Raw genomic sequence first — 20,920 nt, 5'->3', positions numbered from 1 at the left:
GACCTGAAGGAAGTTTAGATTAACAAGTGAAGATGTGATATGGTGGGCCTTCCAGGCAGAACAATGTGTGTTCTGTGTGGGAGAGAACTAATAGTTGCAGGAGCCAGTGTAGCCACAAAAGGAGTATGGGGCATGCCAATGCCAACCACATTGAATCGGCAGAGGAACAGCAAAATAAAAGGAAGCCACTTGCTTTAGCTGACAGAGGCCCTCTGGTCTTGGCCACACCCCTTTCCCTCAGCCCCTCACCTAACACCCACAATAGTCCTCACCACCTCATTGAAGGGAAGACCTGTCTCACCTGAATGCTGACAGGAGGGAATAGAGGCCTCTGTTCCTAGAAGAGGTCATGGGCCTGTAGCAGGGAAGCCAGAGGGGCTTCTCCCACCTGTGTCGATCTTAGGGAATCCCAGCAGAAAAGGAATGGTTGAGGCTGACTTCCTTAGAAAAGCATCTCCAGTTTCTACTTTGTTTACCTTGTCTGGGAATGAAGGTGGTGCCACTGGGGACATGGGAGAGGACGAGTAGCCCAGGGGATGGGACCAGAAGTGGGTGGGGAACTTCTGGCCGCCTTCTGGTAAGAAAACTGCAGAGTAGCTTTCCCCAATTTCTCCCAAGGTCAGGTGGGGCCCTCCAGCAGGTTTCCACCTCCCAGAGGCCAGATCAAAGACACCTGGAATGAAAAGGCCCAGACAGAGGCAGCGGACTGTTATGGGAAGCCCGCAGCTTAGTCTTAAGATGCATCCAGCAGTGGACAGAAGTCATCCCACTGGAAGGGGCCAGGCTTGAGGACTGAGTAGTCCAAGTGGGCCCATATATGCCTAGCAGGGCGCCATGGGTCTCCAGAGGGAAGCAGGCTCAACTACAGCTTGGGCTGAGGGGAAGGCTGCTGCTGCACCCAACCCTGCACCTAACTACACCCAAAGTGTCCCGAGAGTCAGGGCCAGACCTCCCTCGATTCAGGAATCCCCCCTCGGTGGTTTTGTGGCTTGCCGGCATCCTCTTCAAGAGAGAGAGGCCAGGCAGTGATTGGAGGAAAACTCCGCGGTGGAAAGCCTGAATCCCGTGGTGCGGTCGTCCGAGAAGTCCACTACATTCCATTTCACCCTCTCCTCCGCTGGCACTGCCAGATTGGAGCTGGTGGGCTCCAAAACAAAACCCGAATTCCTCCCTTGGCCCAACAGGAGGGGGCGCTGCCAGAACCATCTCAGAGTAAGGGACAGACGTAGCGAGAGGCCCGAGGAATTGCGGGAGACCAAAGACAGCTACAGAAGCAGGTGATGTACACAACCAGGACCCTTGAAACACAGGACTACACCCTGAGAAGCCATGGTCCTTCCCCAAGCCTGCTGGCCCTCTGTCAACTGACCGTCACCTCCGTCTCACTGTTTGGTTTTCAGCAGCTCCAACACTCCAGCTCAGGACTTTTGACACTGACTCCTTCCCTCTCCTCTCCTCCCCATCCCTGCCATGTAAGTTCCCGCTTACTGGAACCTTATCCTCCCATATACCCACAGGGCTGTCTCCTACTTCTCCTTCCTCTCTTTGCTCCACTTTCCCTCTCAGTCTCCCTTCCACTCACCCTATCAATGTAAACTCCAAGAATACCAGGTCCTCACCGTCTTGCTCACAGCTGTATCCCCCAAAACCTAAAACGGCCTGGTGCCCAAGAGGTGCTAGGGAGTTTAAGTTTGCCTGCATTTACTCTGGCAGGCACTGTTCTGGGCGCTTCTCATTTACACTCCTCAACACCATTCTTGGTAGGTACTATTATTTCCAATCTTGTTTCACAGTTGTGAAACTTCATACGTGTTACAAACAGAAAATAAATACTTATGCGTAATCCCCCCTTATTTTGCATGGATGATAGCGACTGCTATCACCCTGGTATGTTCCTCTCCCCCCTTTAAAAAATATGTGACACGGGTGCTGTCTGCCAGCATCGTCTCTTAATATCAAGGATGTGCGGTAGTGCGAGGCACCACATATTCACGTACCATGCGGTTAAATGGGAGGCCGGTAGGCAGCCTGGGAACCATGTTCCAGCGCTTCCCAGTCTGAGGGCACCTCGTTGAGGGCACGCCTGGATCCCCAGACCCGCCGACCTTTCTGTGAGGGGATGAGGCTCAGAGCCGGTTTTCGACCCGAGTTCCCAGAAGTCTGAACACGGAGGGCTTTCCTCTCTCCTTTTAGTTTCTGCGACGGCTCTCCGCACTCCTGCCCCTGGCGAGAGGTGGGTGGCCGATAAGCAACCCACAGGCCGATTTTTCGTTCCTCCCCGGTTTTCCGCTCCGTAACCCATTCCCGTCTGAACTTCTGCCTGGACTCAGTCCTTCCGGACAGGGAGTTCCTCAGCCAATTCCCTCAGAGCAAAAACCGCTTGAGGGAAGAGCTGCCCTCTGCGATGGAAATCTGTCAGGGTTTAATAGTTCACCTGAGCAGTGTATTTTAAAAAGTGAGTACCACATTTTTCATATTGCTTACCGTTACTCTCAGTTCTCACCTCGAAATTAAGCTCTCTCTGCGGCGCCCTCCGAGCCAACAAGCGGAAAGGGCGGGGCTGCGCTATGCCACTTGGGGGCAGTGAAGGCGCTGGCCGATCCTTATGGGCACATGCAGTGCACTTCCCCTCTTCCGCTTCTTACCCATCAAGCCCCAGTAGACGTTTGAGGAGCCTTTTTAAACACTTGGTGGAGTTGGTTTCAGCATGTTTTTGTATAGCACTAAGAAACTATGTTACGTAGCAGAGAGGACGATGAAGTTTTATCATTTCACTTCGCCCTTTGCCCTACGTGGCGCCGCCATCTTAAGCAGTAGTGAATGATGGGGGCCGCCATTTTTGCTCCAAAGGACGGGTATTTCCGGTTCCGGCGGGGGCCTTTTCTCTCTTTTCCTCTGCGGCGCCGCAGCGGTAGCGGCCGAGCTGGTAGTCTCTCTGAACTATCCAACGCCATCCTTGTCGCCGCGGCGACACCCGCACTCGCCGGCGCCATGACTGAGCAGATGACACTTCGTGGCACCCTCAAGGGCCACAACGGCTGGGTGACTCAGATCGCCACCACTCCCCAGTTCCCGGACATGATACTGTCCGCCTCTCGAGGTATGGGCTAAGGTGCGGGGCAAAGGATTGAGGGGGTAAGTGGGTTGCGCGCGTCGCCTGGCGTTGCCAGTGGCGCGCGAGTTGGCGGCTTGGAAAACTCCGTCCCGGTGTGAGTTGGGGCATGCAGACCCGGGCCTAGGCCTCAGCCCGGATAAGCCCGTGAGGCATCCCCACTTGGCAGAGATGGAGACCTAGATCAGCTCGTGGCTGGCAGGAGGATCGCAGGGTTGGAGTTCTATTTCTTACCTTCTCGCAGGTGTGGCGGAGTGTGCACAGGAGCCTAGGGAGTCGGGCGGGGCGGTGATGACCCCAACATGCCATCTGAGTGCCCATGCTGAGACCCAGAGGCTGTTTCTGAGCTTCGCCCGGCCCTCTGCTTAGTGGTTAGTGGATGGACTCCCAGGGAACGTCGTGACTCCCCAGTCTCCTTGCTGGCCCGTGCTTCCCCCCACCTCCACTGCCGTCCGTTTTTTCATTCTCTGAACTTGGCGGCGTTTGGAGGCTTCTTGTGCCTTTTGTTTGCCTCCACGTTATTAAAAGTAGTCTGAGGCTAGGGTAATGTTTGGCGCTTAATTGGAAAGCTTGTAGAGTCTTAACACATTTCATTGAAAGCATCCGGTCCGGTATTGTGTAAAGCAACTTTTCCAAATCCAGCACTTGGGGCAGCCCTCAGCAGCAATTGTAGACATCCCACAGCTAGTCTTCCCGAAACATCCAAGCAGCAATGTTTATGCTTTAGACCTCAGATCAGACTCAAGAGATACTGAGTTGATCTGAATGTTAGAAAAGGGCATCCATAATCCGCTAAAGTTCTCCACACCTGATTTTAATTTTCATAGCATTACTTAGTTCTGTTTGACTCTTTTTTGAATAGTCAGTGACTTGGCCTTGATATGAGTATAAGCTCTCAGCCTGTGGTTCTCCTCCGCCCTTGAGTGTCTTTAATTTGTTATCTTTTAAGTCCACCAATGACCTTGAGGTATCCTGGATTATCCAGTAGATGAGCAGGTGGCTATGGGATCCCTCACTGGGTTTTCTCTCTTACCTCCCCTAGATAAGACCATCATCATGTGGAAGCTGACCAGGGATGAGACTAACTATGGCATCCCACAGCGTGCTCTTCGGGGTCATTCCCACTTCGTTAGTGACGTGGTCATTTCTTCAGATGGCCAGTTTGCCCTCTCAGGCTCCTGGGATGGAACGCTTCGTCTTTGGGATCTCACAACGCAAGTAGCTGCTCATTTAACTCTGGGGCACTGGGGAAAAGCTGGACAGAAATGAGGTAGATGCTGTTGAGGGGTGGTTTCCAAGGGACGGTGAGGTTCATTGTGGGAGCTATAAGGCAAGAGAGTACCTAGAGAAGATGGTTGGGGTTGTTTGGCTTCCATCCTTGCCGCTTTTATTTAGTTAAGCCAGAATTGTTAGGAGTGGGCTGGTTGAGCAGTTTTGCCACATATTGTGGTTGGGAGTAGTAGGCAAGTGTTTGTTTTATTTTGGGAGCTCAGTCTTTGGATGGTCAGGCATACTGGAGGATCCCAGTGATGACAGATGACATTGTCAGCCAATCCCCACGTGGGAGTGAGGACATGTCCTGCAATTCTGAAGGGATTCTCTGGTATATGCTCAACCACAGGCCTGTTGTGATCAGACCCATGTCCAGGGTCATGTGATTAATAGCAGCTCCATTGAGACAGGAACAAAGCCAGGGAAACAGTCTGATGTGGAAAGATGTTTGTAGCATTTAGAGACTGACCTAGTCGTCCTCCTCAGGGGTACCACCACACGAAGATTTGTAGGACATACCAAGGATGTGCTGAGTGTGGCCTTCTCCTCTGACAACCGGCAAATTGTTTCTGGCTCCCGAGATAAAACTATTAAGCTGTGGAATACTCTGGGTGTATGCAAATATACTGTCCAGGTAACTGAAGGCACATGCAGAAAGCACATGTTGAAGATTCTCTCCTACCCTTCTTAACCTTGGCATTATGTGGTGATTTCAAGCCTGGCCTGGACTCTGATGGGGTTTTGTTAAGGTTTGGGTTCTGGGAGTGTGAATACTTTGCATGTAACTGAGGGAAGGGGGGGGTTCTGGTTTCAACTATCCTGGGACAGAATAGTTTCTCCTAATTTCTTTTCTGTCCTCTGCAGGACGAGAGCCATTCGGAGTGGGTGTCTTGTGTCCGATTTTCACCCAATAGCAGCAATCCCATTATTGTCTCCTGTGGCTGGGACAAGCTGGTCAAGGTGAGCTTGGAACCAGGGTGTAGAGCCCTTACTACCCAGAATGTTCTCTCACTGCTTCCCAGAGGGCCATAGGCTCTTAACTTTGAAAGCTTTGTTCCTCTGTTGGCTTTTCCTATTAGTGTCTTCTAAGTACAGGCCATTAGTTTTTGATACTTGGTCTGAGGTAGCTAATTAAGCCCAGTGTACCTCATAAAGCAACACACAGAACATTTGTTACCTTTTTTTAACCTTAATTGTCCTTAGGTGATCAAGACCAATTCTTTTAATCTTTTTGTTACTGATAGTATGGAAAATGGCCACCCTGTCCTGGAATGCTTTTAAGTAAGGTGCCATGTCTTTTTTTGTTTGTCCTGAGCTCTCCTGACCCCCGTGGATTCACAGCCAGGTTCTTCACCTATTACCCCCCCCCCACCTCCCACACCTAGGTATGGAACTTGGCAAACTGCAAGCTGAAGACCAATCACATCGGCCACACAGGCTACCTGAACACTGTAACTGTCTCTCCAGATGGATCCCTCTGCGCTTCTGGAGGAAAGGTATTCAGGAACTGAGATGGGGGACCGTGTTTTAGAATACTTAGGATAATGACATAGGAATCCAAGAACAAATATTTAAGATGGCTTTCTAGAAATGACATAGATAAGGCATACTGTTTGAAACAAAATGATTGTTTCCAGTAAAGCTGGTTTCTTGAAGATATTGGTTAGTAGGTTTCCGTTTTCAGAACTGATTGCAGTGATTTATTTAGAAGTTGTCAGAGACCTCATAGGGTTGATGAGGTTTTCTGCATTAAAGGAAAGGCATTCAGAGATAAGTACTGGTATTTGAATCATTAGCTTTTGGGACATTTGCAGGGGGAGGGACAGGATTTTGAGACTGTTGAGATTAACATCTGGAATAGGTTTTATATTGCCCTAATTCACCTTCCTTATCTTCCCAGGATGGCCAAGCCATGCTGTGGGATCTCAACGAAGGCAAGCACCTTTATACACTTGATGGTGGGGACATCATCAATGCCCTATGCTTCAGTCCTAACCGATATTGGCTCTGTGCTGCCACAGGCCCCAGCATCAAGATCTGGGTGAGTGTGTGCTACAGTTAAGGCCAAGCACCTGGCTGTACTCTGTGAGCCCTGGCAATTGTGTGATTTCCTATGTCACTGATGGGATTCGAGCTTCTTTTTTTTTTTTTTTTTTTTTTAAAGATTTTATTTATTTATTCGACAGAGATAGAGATAGCCAGCGAGAGAGGGAACACAAGCAGGGGGAGTGGGAAAGGAAGAAGCAGGCTCATAGCGGAGGAGCCTGATGTGGGGCTCGATCCCATAACGCCAGGATCACGCCCTGAGCCGAAGGCAGACGCTTAACCGCTGTGCCACCCAGGCGCCCCGGGATTCGAGCTTCTTGAACAACTGCTAACCATGCGATTATCAGTGGAGATCCAGGAAGAGCAAGTTAACAGTTTCCCAAGATTGGGATTTGCAGTGGTGGCAGAAACTTGCCTACTAAAGGAGATGACAAATCACAGCAACTTATTTAACCTCAGCATAAATGACATGTTGGTCTAGATTGTTCTGGTGGGAAGGGAGGCAGTCCTGTGCATTTTAGGCTGTTCAGCAACATCCTCAGCCTCTACTCCCCCACTAGATGCTAATAGCAGAGTTCCTCCTTATCTTGATTTTGCCCCTTCCACAGGACTTAGAAGGCAAGATCATTGTAGATGAACTAAAGCAAGAAGTTATCAGTACCAGCAGCAAGGCAGAGCCACCCCAGTGTACCTCTCTGGCCTGGTCTGCTGATGGCCAGGTAAGGTCTCTTCTTAAGTGACTTGGCTTCTACCTTTTCTCTCTCCCTTCATGTTCTTGGTGTGTCTTTGACATAAAGTAAAATGACCAAATTAGCCAGGGTGATTTGGGAGGACCAGATTAGCTGTGCCAGTGAACAGAACACATGTTCCCGCATTGGAAGGAAAATTGATCAAGCAGGCAGTGATTACCTGCTGTCGATTAACACTTTAGATAACTTAACCATTCTACAGAAGTATGAATCCTTAATACCAGCTGTTGTCTTCTCTAGGAATACATACCACCTGGTGTTTAGAAAAACGGGGGATCTTATTACAAGAAAGGCCATCTTTATTACTAGAAATGCATAGTTCTGTGGCTCTGACATGACCTATCACTGTCCTTTCTCCCTTGCAGACTCTGTTTGCCGGCTACACGGACAACCTGGTGCGTGTGTGGCAGGTGACCATCGGCACCCGCTAGAAATATGGCAGAGCTTTAGGAATAAAACATTGGTTTTCTGATTTTTAGTGTCTTTTTCTGATAAGCAAAAAAGTTACTTTGTAATGCTATGCTGCATCACAATATCCTGTCTCAGGTATAGATCCTCTAGGCCTCCCTCAAGCCTAGAGAAAGTGTTCAAGAATAGTAAAACCTCAAAAACAAGAGCTTTAACTGAATTTTATGGAAGCAAATGGAATAAAGTAGTTAGAAAAATGGAAAAAAAAGTTAAACCTCAGTTCGATCTTAAAACATAAGAAATGATTGAACAAATAGGCATTGTCACTCCTCAGAGCAGTATTATAAAACAAAATATTCTGAAACTCCTTAGGTTAGTGTAGTCTGTTGATTGGCTCTTTTTGTTAAAATGGAGATTTCTGAATCCTTCATTTATGATGAAGCCATTCTCACTAGAATTGCTGCTTAATAACTACTTTGTTCCTTCCATTTTTGGACATTAAAAATTGTATAGAATAGTCTGCAGGTATTCGTAAATATAATCACAGCTGGGTTTTTTCAAGTGGTGGATAAGTTTTAACATAGCATGTTGTAGCCTGTACCGATCTTCCAGTTTCCTTTTCTGTCAACTCAGGCCTCTCTGGTTTTAGCTTCAACTTTATGGTTTTCAGCTAGATAAAATCACACAGAGAGGCTTAGAAATGTGAAGATTCTTGGGAAAACCATACTCCTAAAGCCTCAAAGCAGTGATACACACAAAGCAGCAAACAATCATCAAGTGCACCCTGAAGAGGGTGCCAATTACAAAAAACAAAACTGTAGGTCATTCAAATGGGGTAGGGAGAGGACTATCACAATTTGGGAATAAGATCAAACTTGGTAAAGAGGGCTTATTACCAAATGTGACCAATGCAAAAGGCAGGTTATCACAGGAAGGTACAGTTAGTCCTCAGTTCTTTGGCATCACATTAGAAAGACTGGCTTACTATGGAAAAATTTTGTCTATTTTTGCTCATCTAAAGGAAAGGACTCCACAAAAGCAAATAAACTTTTTATTTCCACAACACAACCCATCTTCCCTTTTCCCCAGGAACATAAATTGACCTCTGCCATCAAAGTAGAGGACAAAAGCTGACAAGTGACAGAAGGCAAGGGGTTACTAGAAAAATAGATTATACCCAAGGCTCTTCTGGGGATCCAAACCCCTGTCCCCAGGCTCCTGGTCAGGGCTCACCAAATGGAGAGAACTAAAGACATGAAGAGGCTGGATACTGACACAAGGAACTCCATTGAACAAAGGGGAAAGGAGCCTGGCAGTGAAAAGACCTGGAGGGGTTGGGTGGGGTGAGCTTTACTCCTAGTTTGAGTGCTGGAAAAAAGGAAGGGGGAGAAAATAATTTATTGGGTGATATAATGGTATGTAGTTTCAATCATGTCAACCATTCCAGAGCTCTCAAGCTAAATTCTGGCCAGTCTATGGAGGTAGAAATTGGGGATGGAAGGAGTTTAGAATCCCTCCTACTTCCCCTGGAGAGTAGACATTTATTACCCAGCTCTACCCTTTTGCCCAAACTGCCTCCCCCAAAAAAGCTTCCAAATCCCTTAGCTAAAATTTGCATCCGAAAATGGAATTGGATGGGGGCAGACATGAGTCTTGCCCAAGTACCCCAGCCTGGGAACTGACAAAATTGAAGAGCAGGGGCAGGGAAAGGGAAGTTAAGTAATGGAGTTAAATCTCCCCTCATCCCCTACTCAAACTCAGACCCCTGGGTGGACAGAGGGAAGGAAAACCAGGCAGCTGTTCTCATCAGGGACCCATGCAGACCTGTTGGACAGACATTGCAGGTGAGAGAAGGCCGAGCTGCAGGCCAGGAGGGTTCTTTAGGCTCCTAGAGGGAGAAGCAGGCCTGGGTCAAAGGGGAGCAGGAAGCAACAGTGGAAGGAGCCTTTGAGCCCCCAAACTTATGGGCCACCCTCCACCACCACCCGCCCCCCAAGTGCTAACCAGAGGGGCCCCTGCGGGTGGCAGGCTAATCAAGGGCAGAGCTTGATACGGGTGCCCTTGGAGAGCACCCGAAAGAAAGGGAAGACACGCTCGCCCAGGAAAGCAGCCGAGAAGGTATGCACATGGGCTAGAGTCTCCGCATTGTAGAAGCCCAGACGCCCAGCCTCATAGTCCAGGTACACGCCAAAGCGCCGTGGTTTCTCACTTGGGCTCAGCAGTGTCTGCTCCGTTGAGCTCTGTGCCTGGTAGCGTTTGCCGTTGGTGCCCACACACCACACTTCCCGCTGGAGCAGGGGCTGTTGGGGTAGGTGGAGCCGGCGGCGGCGATGGTGATGGCGCGAGGAGCTGGCATCCCCACTGCCCACAGAGGACCCCCCAGAGCCCACCTTATCCTTATGATGGGTCGATTCACGGGCAGCGCCCACCGCCCAACCCCGCCGCCCGCCCACCTCTACCTCCCAGTAGTGCCGGCCAGAGCGGAAGCCTTGGGCCCCCAATACGCAGCAGTCGGCTGAAAAGCGCTTGGAATGGTCAGCAACCTCCTGCCGCCGCTCTGCCAGGCGGACCCCCCGGCGGTCAGGGGACAGCATCAGAGCCGGGTGAGCCGTGTCAGGGTCCAGCGTCAGGTCCACTTGGGAGGGGGGAGGACAAATATGCCAGGGCTGGAACAACTTGTTCCCCATCAGTAGCCAACTCTAAGATTAGGCCTTTCCTGCTGCCCTCCCCTTTGCCTCCCTCCCTCCTTCCAGGTGTCCTCACCCCACCCCATTCTAGAGGCCAGACTTGAGTTCCCACGAGCTTCACTTCCTCCCCATTCTTGTTTCCAGGAACAGGTCTAACCTCTGGCCCTGGCTCTTCTTGCTACCCACCCCCTCCCCCAGTACCAACACCTACCTGGACTAGAACAAAAGCTACTCTTGGCTTGAAGCCCCAAGCAGCCCACCTGTATCCTGCTCCACCTTAGCCCTAGTCATCTCCCCTGCCTGCCGCCAGGGCCCAACTTCCCCCTCAGAGCCCAGTCTCAGGTCTGTAAAGGGAAAGACAAAGGAAGGTCGTACAGGTGACCTCCCTACCTCGGGCAGCCTGACAGAACATCCGGCTCATTTTCCTCACGATGGCATCTGTCAAGAAGTCATGGCTATGGGGTTGACACGGGTCAGGGGACCAGACCTCTGGGGGCTGCAGCTGTACCTCTTCACACCTGGAGGAAGGGGACCGGGCAGGGGGTGGGACCACGATATTCCCAGAGGGAAGAGCAAAAGCTGAGGGGAAGGAAAGGAGGGTCCAGGAGGCAGAAACTCGGGTCCTGGGGAAGGAAGGAAAGGAGCGGGATATCCAAGAGAGGTAGGGATGGGGAACCAGATGCCACTGGGTCACAGAGGAAAAGGGTGGCAACACACCTATTGAAAGTCTCCTTGATGTCCTGGGAATAACAGAAACAAAAAGAGGGAGAGGGAAAAAGAGACAAAGAAAGAGTCAGCTGCACAGAGACAGCTCCTTTCTCCCAATCTGATTCCAGCCAGAGAAAGGACTGAACTTGAATATGGAGTAAGAAAAAGCACCCTCAAGGCCCTCAATAAGCGTGTTCTATCTCAATCATCCCTATGCCTCCGCATACCTAATTCAGCTCATCCTGTTGCAAGACCAATAACAGAATTTTCAACCCCAGTAAAAGAATTTTCACAACATGACTTGATCATCTTTTTCAGGATATCTCTGTCAAAAATTCTTTCCTCAACTCTCTTTTAAAACCCTCATTCTACAATTGAATCTTCTTTCTTTTCACTGGGTATAATCACACGCACACCACATTTGGCATTAACTCTGTTCCCAGCCTCAAAATACCTTTTGGTCTTAGGTTAAATCACTGTGGGTTCCTCTCAGTGAGAAGAGAGGCAGCTCTGAACGGACGTTAGGTAAGCATTACCTGACAGCAAATATAGGGTTTTGGGGAGAGGGGGAGATACGGAAGGGGGCACTGCTCACCTGGAGCAGCCGCAGGCCCCCCTGCTGGCTCCGCTCCTGGGCCTCGGCCAGCAGGCGGCTCAGCTGGGCAGCCTGCTCCGCCAGGCGGCTGGCCGCTGCTCCTGCACGCCCTAGCTGGGCTTCGTGCATCTCTCGGAGGCGCCGCTCCAACCCTGCCTGCTCTTCAGCCAGAAACCGTGTCAGCCGCCCGAACTCCGAGGCCACAGCTGCCAGCTCTGACTTCATCTGGCTCTGGGATGATGCAAAGGGGATGGTGGATACCACCTCAACACACAGAAACATAAACTTCCAATTTTGCAACTGCTGCCCCTCAGTCCAAGGTAATGGAGCCCTACATCCCAAATGGAAAGAGGCCCCTGTCCCCTTTCCCACCTCCCAGCCTTACCAGGCCCCACTCCCACACCCCCAGCACACTGGTCTCAAACTCAACAACTTCTGCCTGCAACTTATCTCCACCCTGGCTAACTAACTTGATTGATTCTTCAGGTCTAAGCTTAAAAATATTCCTGGAGAAAAGCCTTCCCTCCCCTCGGGATCTAAATCAGGACCACCCCCGCAAATATCATTGTATATCATGGCATTCATCTTAATTTAAAATGTCATGTTTACACTGAAGTATCTTTTAACATCCTTTTCAACCACTGCATAATCTCTGTTTGCCACAGGGTCCTCAGACCCTGGAAGAGGATCAACCACAGAGCAGGTACTTAATAAGAATTTTTTGAAATGAATAAATTAAAAATTCAGGAATCAAGATACAAAGTTAGGGTCTTGACTATACCACAAATGACCTCAGAAAAGTCACCCAACCCTTCTAGATCAGGAGTCTAGCAAACTTGACCTGTAAATGCCCAAATAATAATTTACACTTTAAGAGCCAAGAGGCAAAATCATGGGCATCACTGTGTAGGTACTTCTATATATAATGAGAAAAAACTTCTGCCCACTCACCCCATTTACCAGGGCTGGGGAATCCCAGATAGTGGGCATGCTTTCCACCCATCAGCCAGAGACATTCTTGGGACTAAGAATCACAGGCCAGAGAGGGAAAGGAAATTCTGACTGACCAAGTGAGTGAAGGAAATCAGCTTCACCCTCTGTCCCAGAAACACTCGGATCCTGACATCATCTTTCTGTAACCCAGGACCCCAGAAGTCACAATCTGAGCATATGGCTAGAGGCAAGAGGATTCCAAGACTCCCAGACTCAGATTCCACCTCTTAGTGCCTGCCAGTGGCCAGCAGCAGAGCTCCTAATGTGTAGGTGGCAAAGAATAAGCACAAGCCTTGGGAAGTGGCAAGACCCCTCACTGGCCAGGGTGGTAGGCGTGGGAGAAATGAGGGAAGAGGTCAGACAAGAAGGATGTCCTGGCTTCGTCTCAAAAAGCTCAGTGCCAGGCCATTCTCAGTGCCTGCTGACCTTATAAAAACAGGTACAGAGTTGGGGGTAGGGGGTTGATATTAGGGGAAAAAATATCTAAAAATACTCCTTGGGGACGAGGAATAAATCATGAAAAACAGCTGAGAAACACTGGACTGGAAAAGATGAAGTCTCTGCCATGCTGATATTCACAAATTCCTATCCTCTATTAAACACCCTGGCCCCCCTCTCCTGCTCTGGGCTGCTCTGCCATCTGTCCTGGGAACTGGGGCTTCTCTGATGGCTGTTATGTGGATTTTCCTTGCCCACTTCTGCCCTCTGTGCTATCCGGTGTGGTAGGCACTGGGCCTGAAGTGAGGTGTCTGGGTGGTAAGCCTGCTTTGCAACCCTGGGCCAGAGACTCAACATCTCTGCACCAGGCCTGTTTCCGCTCCATTTTGGAATCTAGGAATGAACATGCCCCCTACCCTCTAAAGCCCCTCTCTCTTCAGGATCCTGAGAATGTGTCCACTTCTCTTCCAGGCCTCAGCTGCCCCTCTTCAGGGAATCTAGTCACCACTTTTGAGAGTGGGCAGCCCATCTTCCCTGCCCTGATCACAGAGCCAGTCAGCCCTATCAAGGACATTCACCCACCTTCAGCTCTGTCACCCGCCTCTCCTCCTTGGCCTTCATCTTCTGCACAGCCTCTAGGTGCTTCCTCAGTGGTTCCACATGCCCCTGCAGTTTGGCCTGAGGTAATGGGAAAGGAAGGTTAGAGGCCTGGGATGGGAGAGGCACCTGCTTTCAGTACCCACCTCCCCCATCCTCCCTGCAGTACACTGGGGCCCAAAGCCTGATCCCCACCACAGGTATCAAATAAGCATCACACTCCCTTCCTCCCCTTTCTTCTCTTCAGATGATGACAAAGGCCTCCAACACTCTGTCTGCACTCACGTACAGAAGCCTTGGGTGTGTTCTCTAAAAGTAGGATCCTGAGGACTACAGAGCCCCATGCTCAGAGTTGGGGTGGACCTGGCTTGAAGCCCTCAAGACACAAAGTCCTTCCACATGAATGTTCCTGCCTATGATCCCTTCCCCCTCATAAGCAATCTTTCTTGTAACGTTCGTTTCTAAATACTTCTCTGATGAGTTTGTGCCTGTGCTAAAGATCCTTCAGTGGTTCTCCACCACCTGCAAAATATGAAGCTCTCATTGCCTCTACATTTCTAGCCTTCTCTCCTAGACTTACACCTTCTAATATAGACTCTTAGTTTTAGCCACATAAAACTACCTATCTTTTTCCTGAATACAATTCCATATCTTTATCCATGCTGTTCCCTCTGCCTGGAATTGCATTTCTCCATTTGGCCCAAGGCATTCTTTCTTTAAAACCCAGCAACCTGACCATGGTCCAGGTCCTCCCTGCCCCCAACTTCCTCTGTCACCCCAAGGAACATGAATACAACTTTTATAATACTTCGAGGCACTGTAATGATTTTTAAGTATGCTTCCTTCAGGACACAGGGCCGGGGGCCCCACTTAATTTCTATGCCTCTCTGTCCATTTCTCTCCCACTCACTTACTAAATGGAAAACAAAAACCCTCTCTTCCTAAGGTTTTACCCTTCACAGCCAATATGCATTTGAATTCTATGTTCCAATCATTTGTAACAGAATCTCTTTCTTTAAAAGGCTGTTAGAGACCAGAGATGGGCCCAACCTGTTTTCTTTCCTTTTTTATGTGTCCTGCCTCTTCTGCCTTTCTCCTTCCTTTTCCTGGAGAGACAATACAGGCCAGAAGAGCTCAAGCCTAGACACCAATCTAAACCTGAATGTAACCAAGTGACCTGATGCAAGCCACACTTCCAGTTTCCTCACCTTACATGGGAATTGGGAATAACGGAATCTACCTGATGAACAGTATGCTTCACACAGGGTCTGCCATGTACCAAAGATCAATAAATGTTACCTAGTATTCTCTACTTATCTCTAAGCTGCCAATGACAACCTGATAATGACCCTTGAACTAAAGAGTTTACTGACCCAGAGTACAAAAGGCAGTTGTTGCACAGGATACGTGGTTGTAGAAAAAGTTACATTAAAAATATTATAAGCAATCCCTAACATAAAAGTAGCATAAACTATAGAAAATTTCATCTTTTGATATTACCTTCTGCTTTTCTCCAACTCTATTCAGAATTTATGATGCTTAAATTTCCCATTTAGCATTTTTCCTAAATAATTGACAAAAAATTCACAAGCACAAATCCAGAGTACTATTTAAGAAAAATTATCAAGGACTTTCAACTTTTTAGGAGCTTTATTTGTACATCATTTGTATTATTACTATTCAATAAAGAAATACTTCTACAAAACAACACTGTTCCAAGCTAGTGCTAGTTAATGTACATATTTGAAAGGGATAAACTACCTGTCTATAAAATAGCCTGTAAGTTAGAAAAGGAATCACACGGGGCGCCTGGGTGGCACAGCGGTTAAGCATCTGCCTTCGGCTCAGCGCGTGATCCCGGTGTTATGGGATCGAGCCCCACATCAGGCTCCTCCACTATGTGCCTGCTTCTTCCTCTCCCACTCCCCCTGCTTGTGTTCCCTCTTTCGCTGGCTGTTTCTGTCTCTGTTGAATAAATAAATAAAATCTTTAAAAAAAAAAAAAAAGGAATCACTCGAATTAGTTCTATATAATAAAACTTATGTATTTACATTTGCTGATCAATTAATGGCAGATTATTTGCATCTATGTGGCCTCCTCAAACTGCAGAACCCTACTGGGCTGGCATACAACAGATGTGGCTAACAAAAATTAAAATCCAGTTTCAGGGGCGCCTGGATGGCTCAGTCGTTAAGCATTTGCCTTCAGCCCAGGGCCTGATCCCAGGGTCCTGGGATGGAGCCCCCATCGGGCTCCCTGCTCCACTGGGAGACTGCTTCTTCCTCTCCCACTCCCCCTGCTTGTGTTCCCTCTCTCGCTGGCTGGTCTCTCTCTGTCAAATAAATAAATAAAATCTTAAAAAATAATAATAATAAAATCCAGTTTCAGAAGCTCTTCAGAAGAGTCCTATAGGAGGGTGGAGAAGAAGTGGAATGCCCATTAATAGTCCACCCCAAGATTCATTTAACAAACTGACTGCCCATTGATGGATACAGTTAACTAGGAGCCAAAAGGAGGTAAAAGAGGACAAAAGATCACAACCTCCCCTAATGTAGGGCCTAAAAAACAGGTGATGTTACTAATGCAGTGATTCCCATGCTACGCTGGGCTTTCTTAAAGATATTCTGATGTTCTCCCTGTCTCTGTCGAGTGGTAGGGCCCACTGTAGTTCTGAAAACTCCCCTAGTAATTGGGACAATCACTCTGTGGAAGAAACAGTTACTTGTCATGAGAGGATGTAAGTTTGTCTTAGCTGTACTACTCATAGCTGAGAAGCTCTAGACTCATTACTCTAAACTTGAGGTAATGTTAAGATTACCTAAACGAGGTTACTGTGTGAAAAGGTATGAAAACACAGGTCATAATACAAAAAAGTTCTGCAGAGACCACATAGGAGCTACCCTCTCTCCCTCCTGGTCCCACTGTTTCAAACCCATCCCAGCTTTCACTAGATAGTGCTATTTGTGCTGGCTATCTCACAGACAAATCCTTATTTTTATCCCAAAAGAGGAAGAGCTAGAAGTAGGGTGCAAAGTATTAACCAAACTAGAATCAGACTCCAAGAAGTCACACGTGAGGAAAGTCAAACTAACAAGACATCTAAATGGCAGTGACACTGTTAATAGTACGCAGGGGCACAGAGGCAGGGGAGGGGAGGGGTCATAACCAAGTCCATCACTTACTAGTAGCTGTGTGGCCCTGTGTATATTACTTAAATCTGTTAATTAATCTGTAAAACAGGGATAGAAACCATATCAAACTTAAGATTGTTTTGAGTTTTAAATAAGATAGTCCATGAAAAGTGCTTAGTACAGTGCCTGGTGTACATAGTAAGTTAAGTGTTCAGTAAATATGAACTTTTAATCCTGGAGAAATTAAAGTTCCAAGACCTCTAGAGATGCCTGAGTTAAGTGCAGAGCCTGGTCTTCTGACTTAGAAGCCTCTCCCCTTTTCCTGCATTCTCAGGAAAGGTAAGTTCTAGTCAGCACATTAGACTGAAGTAGATCCAACAAAAGTCCATGAGGAGAAACAAGCCATATCATGGGGTAGGTGAGAAAACCATTAAAAGGCAAGTGCAGAGTATCTGGGTCTGACATTAGTAATCATTTCTACATTCCTGCTCCTTAAAGCACTTTCTTGTTCTTTGAGGCCCCAAGTCCTTCCCAACTCTACACGTCTGAGTCAATGATAGACTGAAGACTCACCCACAAGAAAATGATACTGGTGGTAAAGCCTGAGGGGTCTGTCACCTGCACTCCTACACTTAGAGACAGTGGAAGTGTGAAACAGCAGTGCTTTCCCCAAGAGATGCAACCCAATGATCTGGTTTCACCGGGGCTTTGCCCAATTTCTTTTGAGGAAGCCAATCTTCCTGGTCGTCTTCACTGGTCTGCTTTGTCTGTGTACAAGATCCTTCTCAGTCTAACCCACCTTGATGCCAGTAAGTGCTAAGAAGAGGAGAATCAGCTCACCAGTGCATGAGGTTCTGGGGTTTCCTTCTCCCAGCTCCTCTTACTTCCTCTCCACCCCAACTAAACTCCCATCTTCTACTTCTCTCACCTTATACTCCTGCACCACCTCTTCCAGTGGCACCACGCTGTGCTGTTTGTGGCTCCTGGATTCCCGGCACACCACACAGATGGCCTCTTCATCCACCTCACAGAAGAGCTTCAGGGCCTCCTGGTGTTTGGGACAAATGCCCTGCTCGCTGCCACGGCTCCCTCGACCAGGAGTTGGGTGCATCTGCCGAATCACCTGGACCATGTTGGCCAGCTGCAGGTTGGGGCGGAAGCTCCGCCTGGGAAAGCTCTTTCGGCACTGAGGGCAGGTGAAGCACCTCCGAGGGGCTGGAGGCGGGGGCAGTGGGGTGACGGGGTCTAGCTCCTCTTCCTCGTCCTCCTCCAGCACTTCCTCCTCGTCCTCCTCATCCTCCCCTCTCAGGTCCTCCTCCATGTCCCCCAAGTAGTAGTCCAAATCTTCCTCCTCGTCCTCCTCCTCCCACACGTAGTCCATGTTGTCCCAGTTGGACCCTCCCATGCCACTGGTCCAGAACACACCCTCCTCTTCCTCCTCGACCTCCTCCTCCATGTCGCCCTCATAGTCTTCATCCCGCATGGGGGTGTCCCACCCCCCACCGGCCCCCACAGCCTCCACTTCCTCCTCCTCTCCGTCCTCCTCTTCCTCCTCCCGGTCTAACTCGTCCCTGTCCTCCTCATCCTCCCCTCCCCACAACTGGGTTACACACACTCGACAGAAGTTGTGCCCGCAGCCGATGGACACGGGGTCCGTGAAGTAATCGAGGCAGATGGCGCACACCGCCTCCTCCTGAAGGGTCTGCACAGGGTTGGGTGCCATGGCAACGGCAGCCATCTTAGTGTCCAGTCAGCCAGTGTAGAAGGGCGGCGAGGGGCGGGGGGCGGGGGTCTTCCCTCTCAGACGCCCTGACGACCCGGCCCCACCCCCACCCCGCCTCTCCACACCTTGCCTCAAGCGCAGAGGAAGGTCCTCCCGACAACCCACCCCTCCACACAGAGTTCCCTACTCCTAGACGACAACCGTGTCTCTGCGAGGGGAGGGGACAGAGCTGAGCGCTACAGCCAAGGCCCTCAGGTTGCCCTGAGTGCAAATCTGTCCCAACGCTCCCTTGGCCTCCTCGTAAACCCCCGCCCCTCCTCACTTCCTGGCTCCGCCCCCTCGCTTCCGGCCTTCCTTCCAACACTTCCGGTGTCTGCGAGTCTCCCAAGCTCGCGAGTTCCCTCCGCGGTAGCGCTACGCCCCCTTCTTTCCTCCCGGGCCCCTGGTCAACAGGAAACGGCGAGGAGACGCTCTAGCAGGCACACGGGAAGAGGGCGGGAGGGCTAGAATGATGGAGGCCCACGTCTCCGTAATACGAAGGAGCAGGGAACGCGGACGACCCAGAAGGACCGGCCTCCCCCATCCCCCGCCACTGGGGATAAACTTCGGGGGACGGTGGAAGCGCTTAGCGGCCGTCCGCTCTCGGTGCTATGACCGCATCGGCCCGGCGCCATCCTACTAACCGAACACGGAGACTGCACCAGGGACTCCCCACAGCCGACGCCGGAAGCGGAGGGGCGGGTCCCGGTGAGCGTCCTCAAGTACTTCCGGCCCTTCTAGGCAGAGTACTTTGTTGTTTGGGAACTCAGAGTTCCTCCGAGACGGCTTAGGGCGGCCTCCGGACGCCTTGCCCACCCTCCCGACTATAGTTGGCATTTCCGCAGGTATTTTAGAAACTGCCGTTTTGTCACTGTCGTATGGTTTAGATGAACTTTTCTAACTGCCCATCAGTAAAGGAATAGTGAAATCATTACATGAACATCCACACCGTGGAGTATTCTTTAGCTGTAAAAAGGGAATCCTCTTCAAGATGTGTTGTGAGGGGAGAAAGGGTGCTGAAAAGTGTAGACTATACTACCATCTGTAAGAAAAGGAGGGGTGTTAAATGTATTTCATAACTTTATCGTCCTGTATTTACTAAAAATAAGGGCAGTAGTCCCTGTCAGAGGGTTTTGTGAAATTAGAGTTCGTATAATTTCAAAGCGATTAGTATGTTGCTTAGCCCATAGTGAGTTCAGGGCCGTCTGTTCATTCAACAATTTCTGAGCTGACGCGCTGCGTGCCCAAACTACCCCGAGGTCTGTCTTCACGAGTCCTGTTCTAAGAGCAGCGGCTCAAACTAGGTTCGTGCTATTAGTTTTACTTGAGAAAATCCCATCCAGGCTGAAGAACTATATTACTAAAGGTGCCGCTCTGGTACGCAGAGCATCTCTATCAAATAGATCTTTTGGGGGATAGAAATAATACCTGAGGCTTTTGAAAAAGTTCTCCTTTAATTAAAAAAGAAAGGAAAACCTGCAGGGGCAGTTACGGGAACGTAATTCACGTACAGAATTCCCAGGGAGTGCCGGCCGCTGCGGGATGCCAGGGCTGTGCACGCAGAACTCACCCTGTTCAGGGGGCGCTTTACCGCCGGTGGGGAAACTCCCAGGGGACGCCGGCTTCCTCAGACGGGTGGCCGAACACGCCAAAACCAGTAATCCTCGTGGGCGAACAACCATACTAGGCCATGCCATGGGAGGTGTGGCCACGAGACCTGAACACAGCTCAGCCGCCTGCGCAGGGAACGTCTGCCGCTTGGAGCTCTGGCTTTGCGCAATCGGGGCATTCCCTGCCCTGCGTAGCTTTAAGGTAGTGTTAGTCGAAAGTTTTTCCTGGCTGTTTCCGTAGTGTAGTGGTTATCACGTTCGCCTCACACGCGAAAGGTCCCCGGTTCGAAACCGGGCGGAAACAACTTTTTTTTTCTTTTTTGGTCAGCGTTTCATTTCCACAGTCACTTCATCCACGCCTCTCCTGCGCCCCAAGGAGAGGGGGGGGTCTGTGGTCACGCAGAGAAAAAGACATGTGTATGTCTCTCTCTTTTTCTTGGAGACAGGCAGTAAGCGGGACAGCAACAGGACAGAGCTCACAGGACGCCCTCCATAAATTCTCCAATGTAAATTCAGGTCTCGCTCCTCAGCTCATGCTCTTCTCCTGCAAGAGCGCGCAGAGCCACCTCTCCCGGGTTAAGGGAGCGTAGGCTTCGGATCCTCCAGCGCTAGTCACTAGGACAGTCGGACACACAGTAGGTGCTCCATATTTGCACAATTGCTTTTTGAAGTGTGTCCTCATCCCTGCATGTGCATTTCAGTCTTCTGGGATAGAAGAGAAAACAGGCATATGTGCCCGGCTAGCTCAGTCGGTAGAGCATGAGACTCTTAATCTCAGGGTCGTGGGTTCGAGCCCCACGTTGGGCGCAAGT

General features: G+C 49.7%; 2 protein-coding genes and 4 non-coding genes across 17 annotated transcripts; 5 read left to right on the top strand and 1 right to left on the bottom strand.

Moving 5' to 3' along the window:
- Window positions 1-2,808: 2,808 nt before the first annotated feature.
- RACK1 (receptor for activated C kinase 1) lies at window positions 2,809-7,651 on the top strand. Its single transcript, XM_011217589.3, has 8 exons — window positions 2,809-3,100; window positions 4,155-4,326; window positions 4,871-5,018; window positions 5,249-5,344; window positions 5,770-5,880; window positions 6,285-6,425; window positions 7,039-7,149; window positions 7,545-7,651. The coding sequence occupies exons 1-8, from the start codon at window positions 2,821-2,823 to the stop codon at window positions 7,608-7,610; spliced, it is 1,125 nt and encodes a 374-aa protein (XP_011215891.2). The 5' UTR covers window positions 2,809-2,820; the 3' UTR covers window positions 7,611-7,651.
- On the top strand, window positions 3,395-3,462 carry LOC117801672. The gene has a single exon (XR_004624420.1). It is a non-coding gene; the product is annotated as a small nucleolar RNA SNORD95 (small nucleolar RNA).
- LOC117801664 lies at window positions 4,632-4,710 on the top strand. The gene has a single exon (XR_004624412.1). It is a non-coding gene; the product is annotated as a small nucleolar RNA SNORD96 family (small nucleolar RNA).
- A 974-nt stretch (window positions 7,652-8,625) lies between the features above and the next one.
- Window positions 8,626-19,905, bottom strand: TRIM41 (tripartite motif containing 41). 12 transcript variants are annotated; one of them, XM_034655800.1, is made up of 9 exons: window positions 17,665-19,904; window positions 13,591-13,686; window positions 11,578-11,841; window positions 10,992-11,014; window positions 10,665-10,792; window positions 10,047-10,222; window positions 9,797-9,948; window positions 9,412-9,475; window positions 8,626-8,955 (listed from the first exon to the last, which is right to left on the bottom strand). In XM_034655800.1, exons 1-9 carry the CDS (start codon window positions 18,472-18,474, stop codon window positions 8,944-8,946), a joined length of 1,725 nt encoding a protein of 574 aa, XP_034511691.1. In that variant the 5' UTR covers window positions 18,475-19,904; the 3' UTR covers window positions 8,626-8,943. The 12 variants fall into 12 exon arrangements, 10 of the variants coding, with proteins under 10 accessions (XP_034511691.1, XP_034511690.1, XP_034511692.1 ...); XM_034655799.1 differs by having other exon boundaries at window positions 8,626-9,475; window positions 17,665-19,905; XM_034655801.1 differs by lacking the exon at window positions 9,797-9,948 and having other exon boundaries at window positions 17,665-19,896.
- A 434-nt stretch (window positions 19,906-20,339) lies between these two features.
- On the top strand, window positions 20,340-20,412 carry TRNAV-CAC. The gene has a single exon. It is a non-coding gene; the product is annotated as a tRNA-Val (tRNA).
- A 430-nt stretch (window positions 20,413-20,842) lies between these two features.
- TRNAK-CUU lies at window positions 20,843-20,915 on the top strand. The gene has a single exon. It is a non-coding gene; the product is annotated as a tRNA-Lys (tRNA).
- The last annotated feature ends 5 nt before the right edge of the window (window positions 20,916-20,920 follow it).

The sequence above is a fragment of the Ailuropoda melanoleuca genome, chromosome 3, assembly GCF_002007445.2.
Source record: "Ailuropoda melanoleuca isolate Jingjing chromosome 3, ASM200744v2, whole genome shotgun sequence".
Classification (NCBI taxonomy): domain Eukaryota; kingdom Metazoa; phylum Chordata; class Mammalia; order Carnivora; family Ursidae; genus Ailuropoda; species Ailuropoda melanoleuca.
Note: the sequence above shows the minus strand (reverse complement) of the source record. Positions and strands in the feature narration are given on the sequence as shown.

Coding starts and splice junctions, on each gene's coding strand:
- RACK1 (XM_011217589.3), top strand. CDS start 2,821: ATGATGGGGGCCGCCATTTTTGCTCCAAAGGACGGGTATTTCCGGTTC. Junction 3,101..4,154: donor GATACTGTCCGCCTCTCGAG/GTATGGGCTAAG, acceptor TACCTCCCCTAG/ATAAGACCATCATCATGTGG. Junction 5,019..5,248: donor TATGCAAATATACTGTCCAG/GTAACTGAAGGC, acceptor TGTCCTCTGCAG/GACGAGAGCCATTCGGAGTG.
- TRIM41 (XM_034655796.1), bottom strand. CDS start 18,474: ATGGCTGCCGTTGCCATGGCACCCAACCCTGTGCAGACCCTTCAGGAG. Junction 11,015..11,577: donor GGGGCCTGCGGCTGCTCCAG/GTGAGCAGTGCC, acceptor TGTTATTCCCAG/GACATCAAGGAGACTTTCAA. Junction 10,793..10,991: donor ATCAAGGAGACTTTCAATAG/GTGTGTTGCCAC, acceptor CCCTTCCTCCAG/GTGTGAAGAGGTACAGCTGC.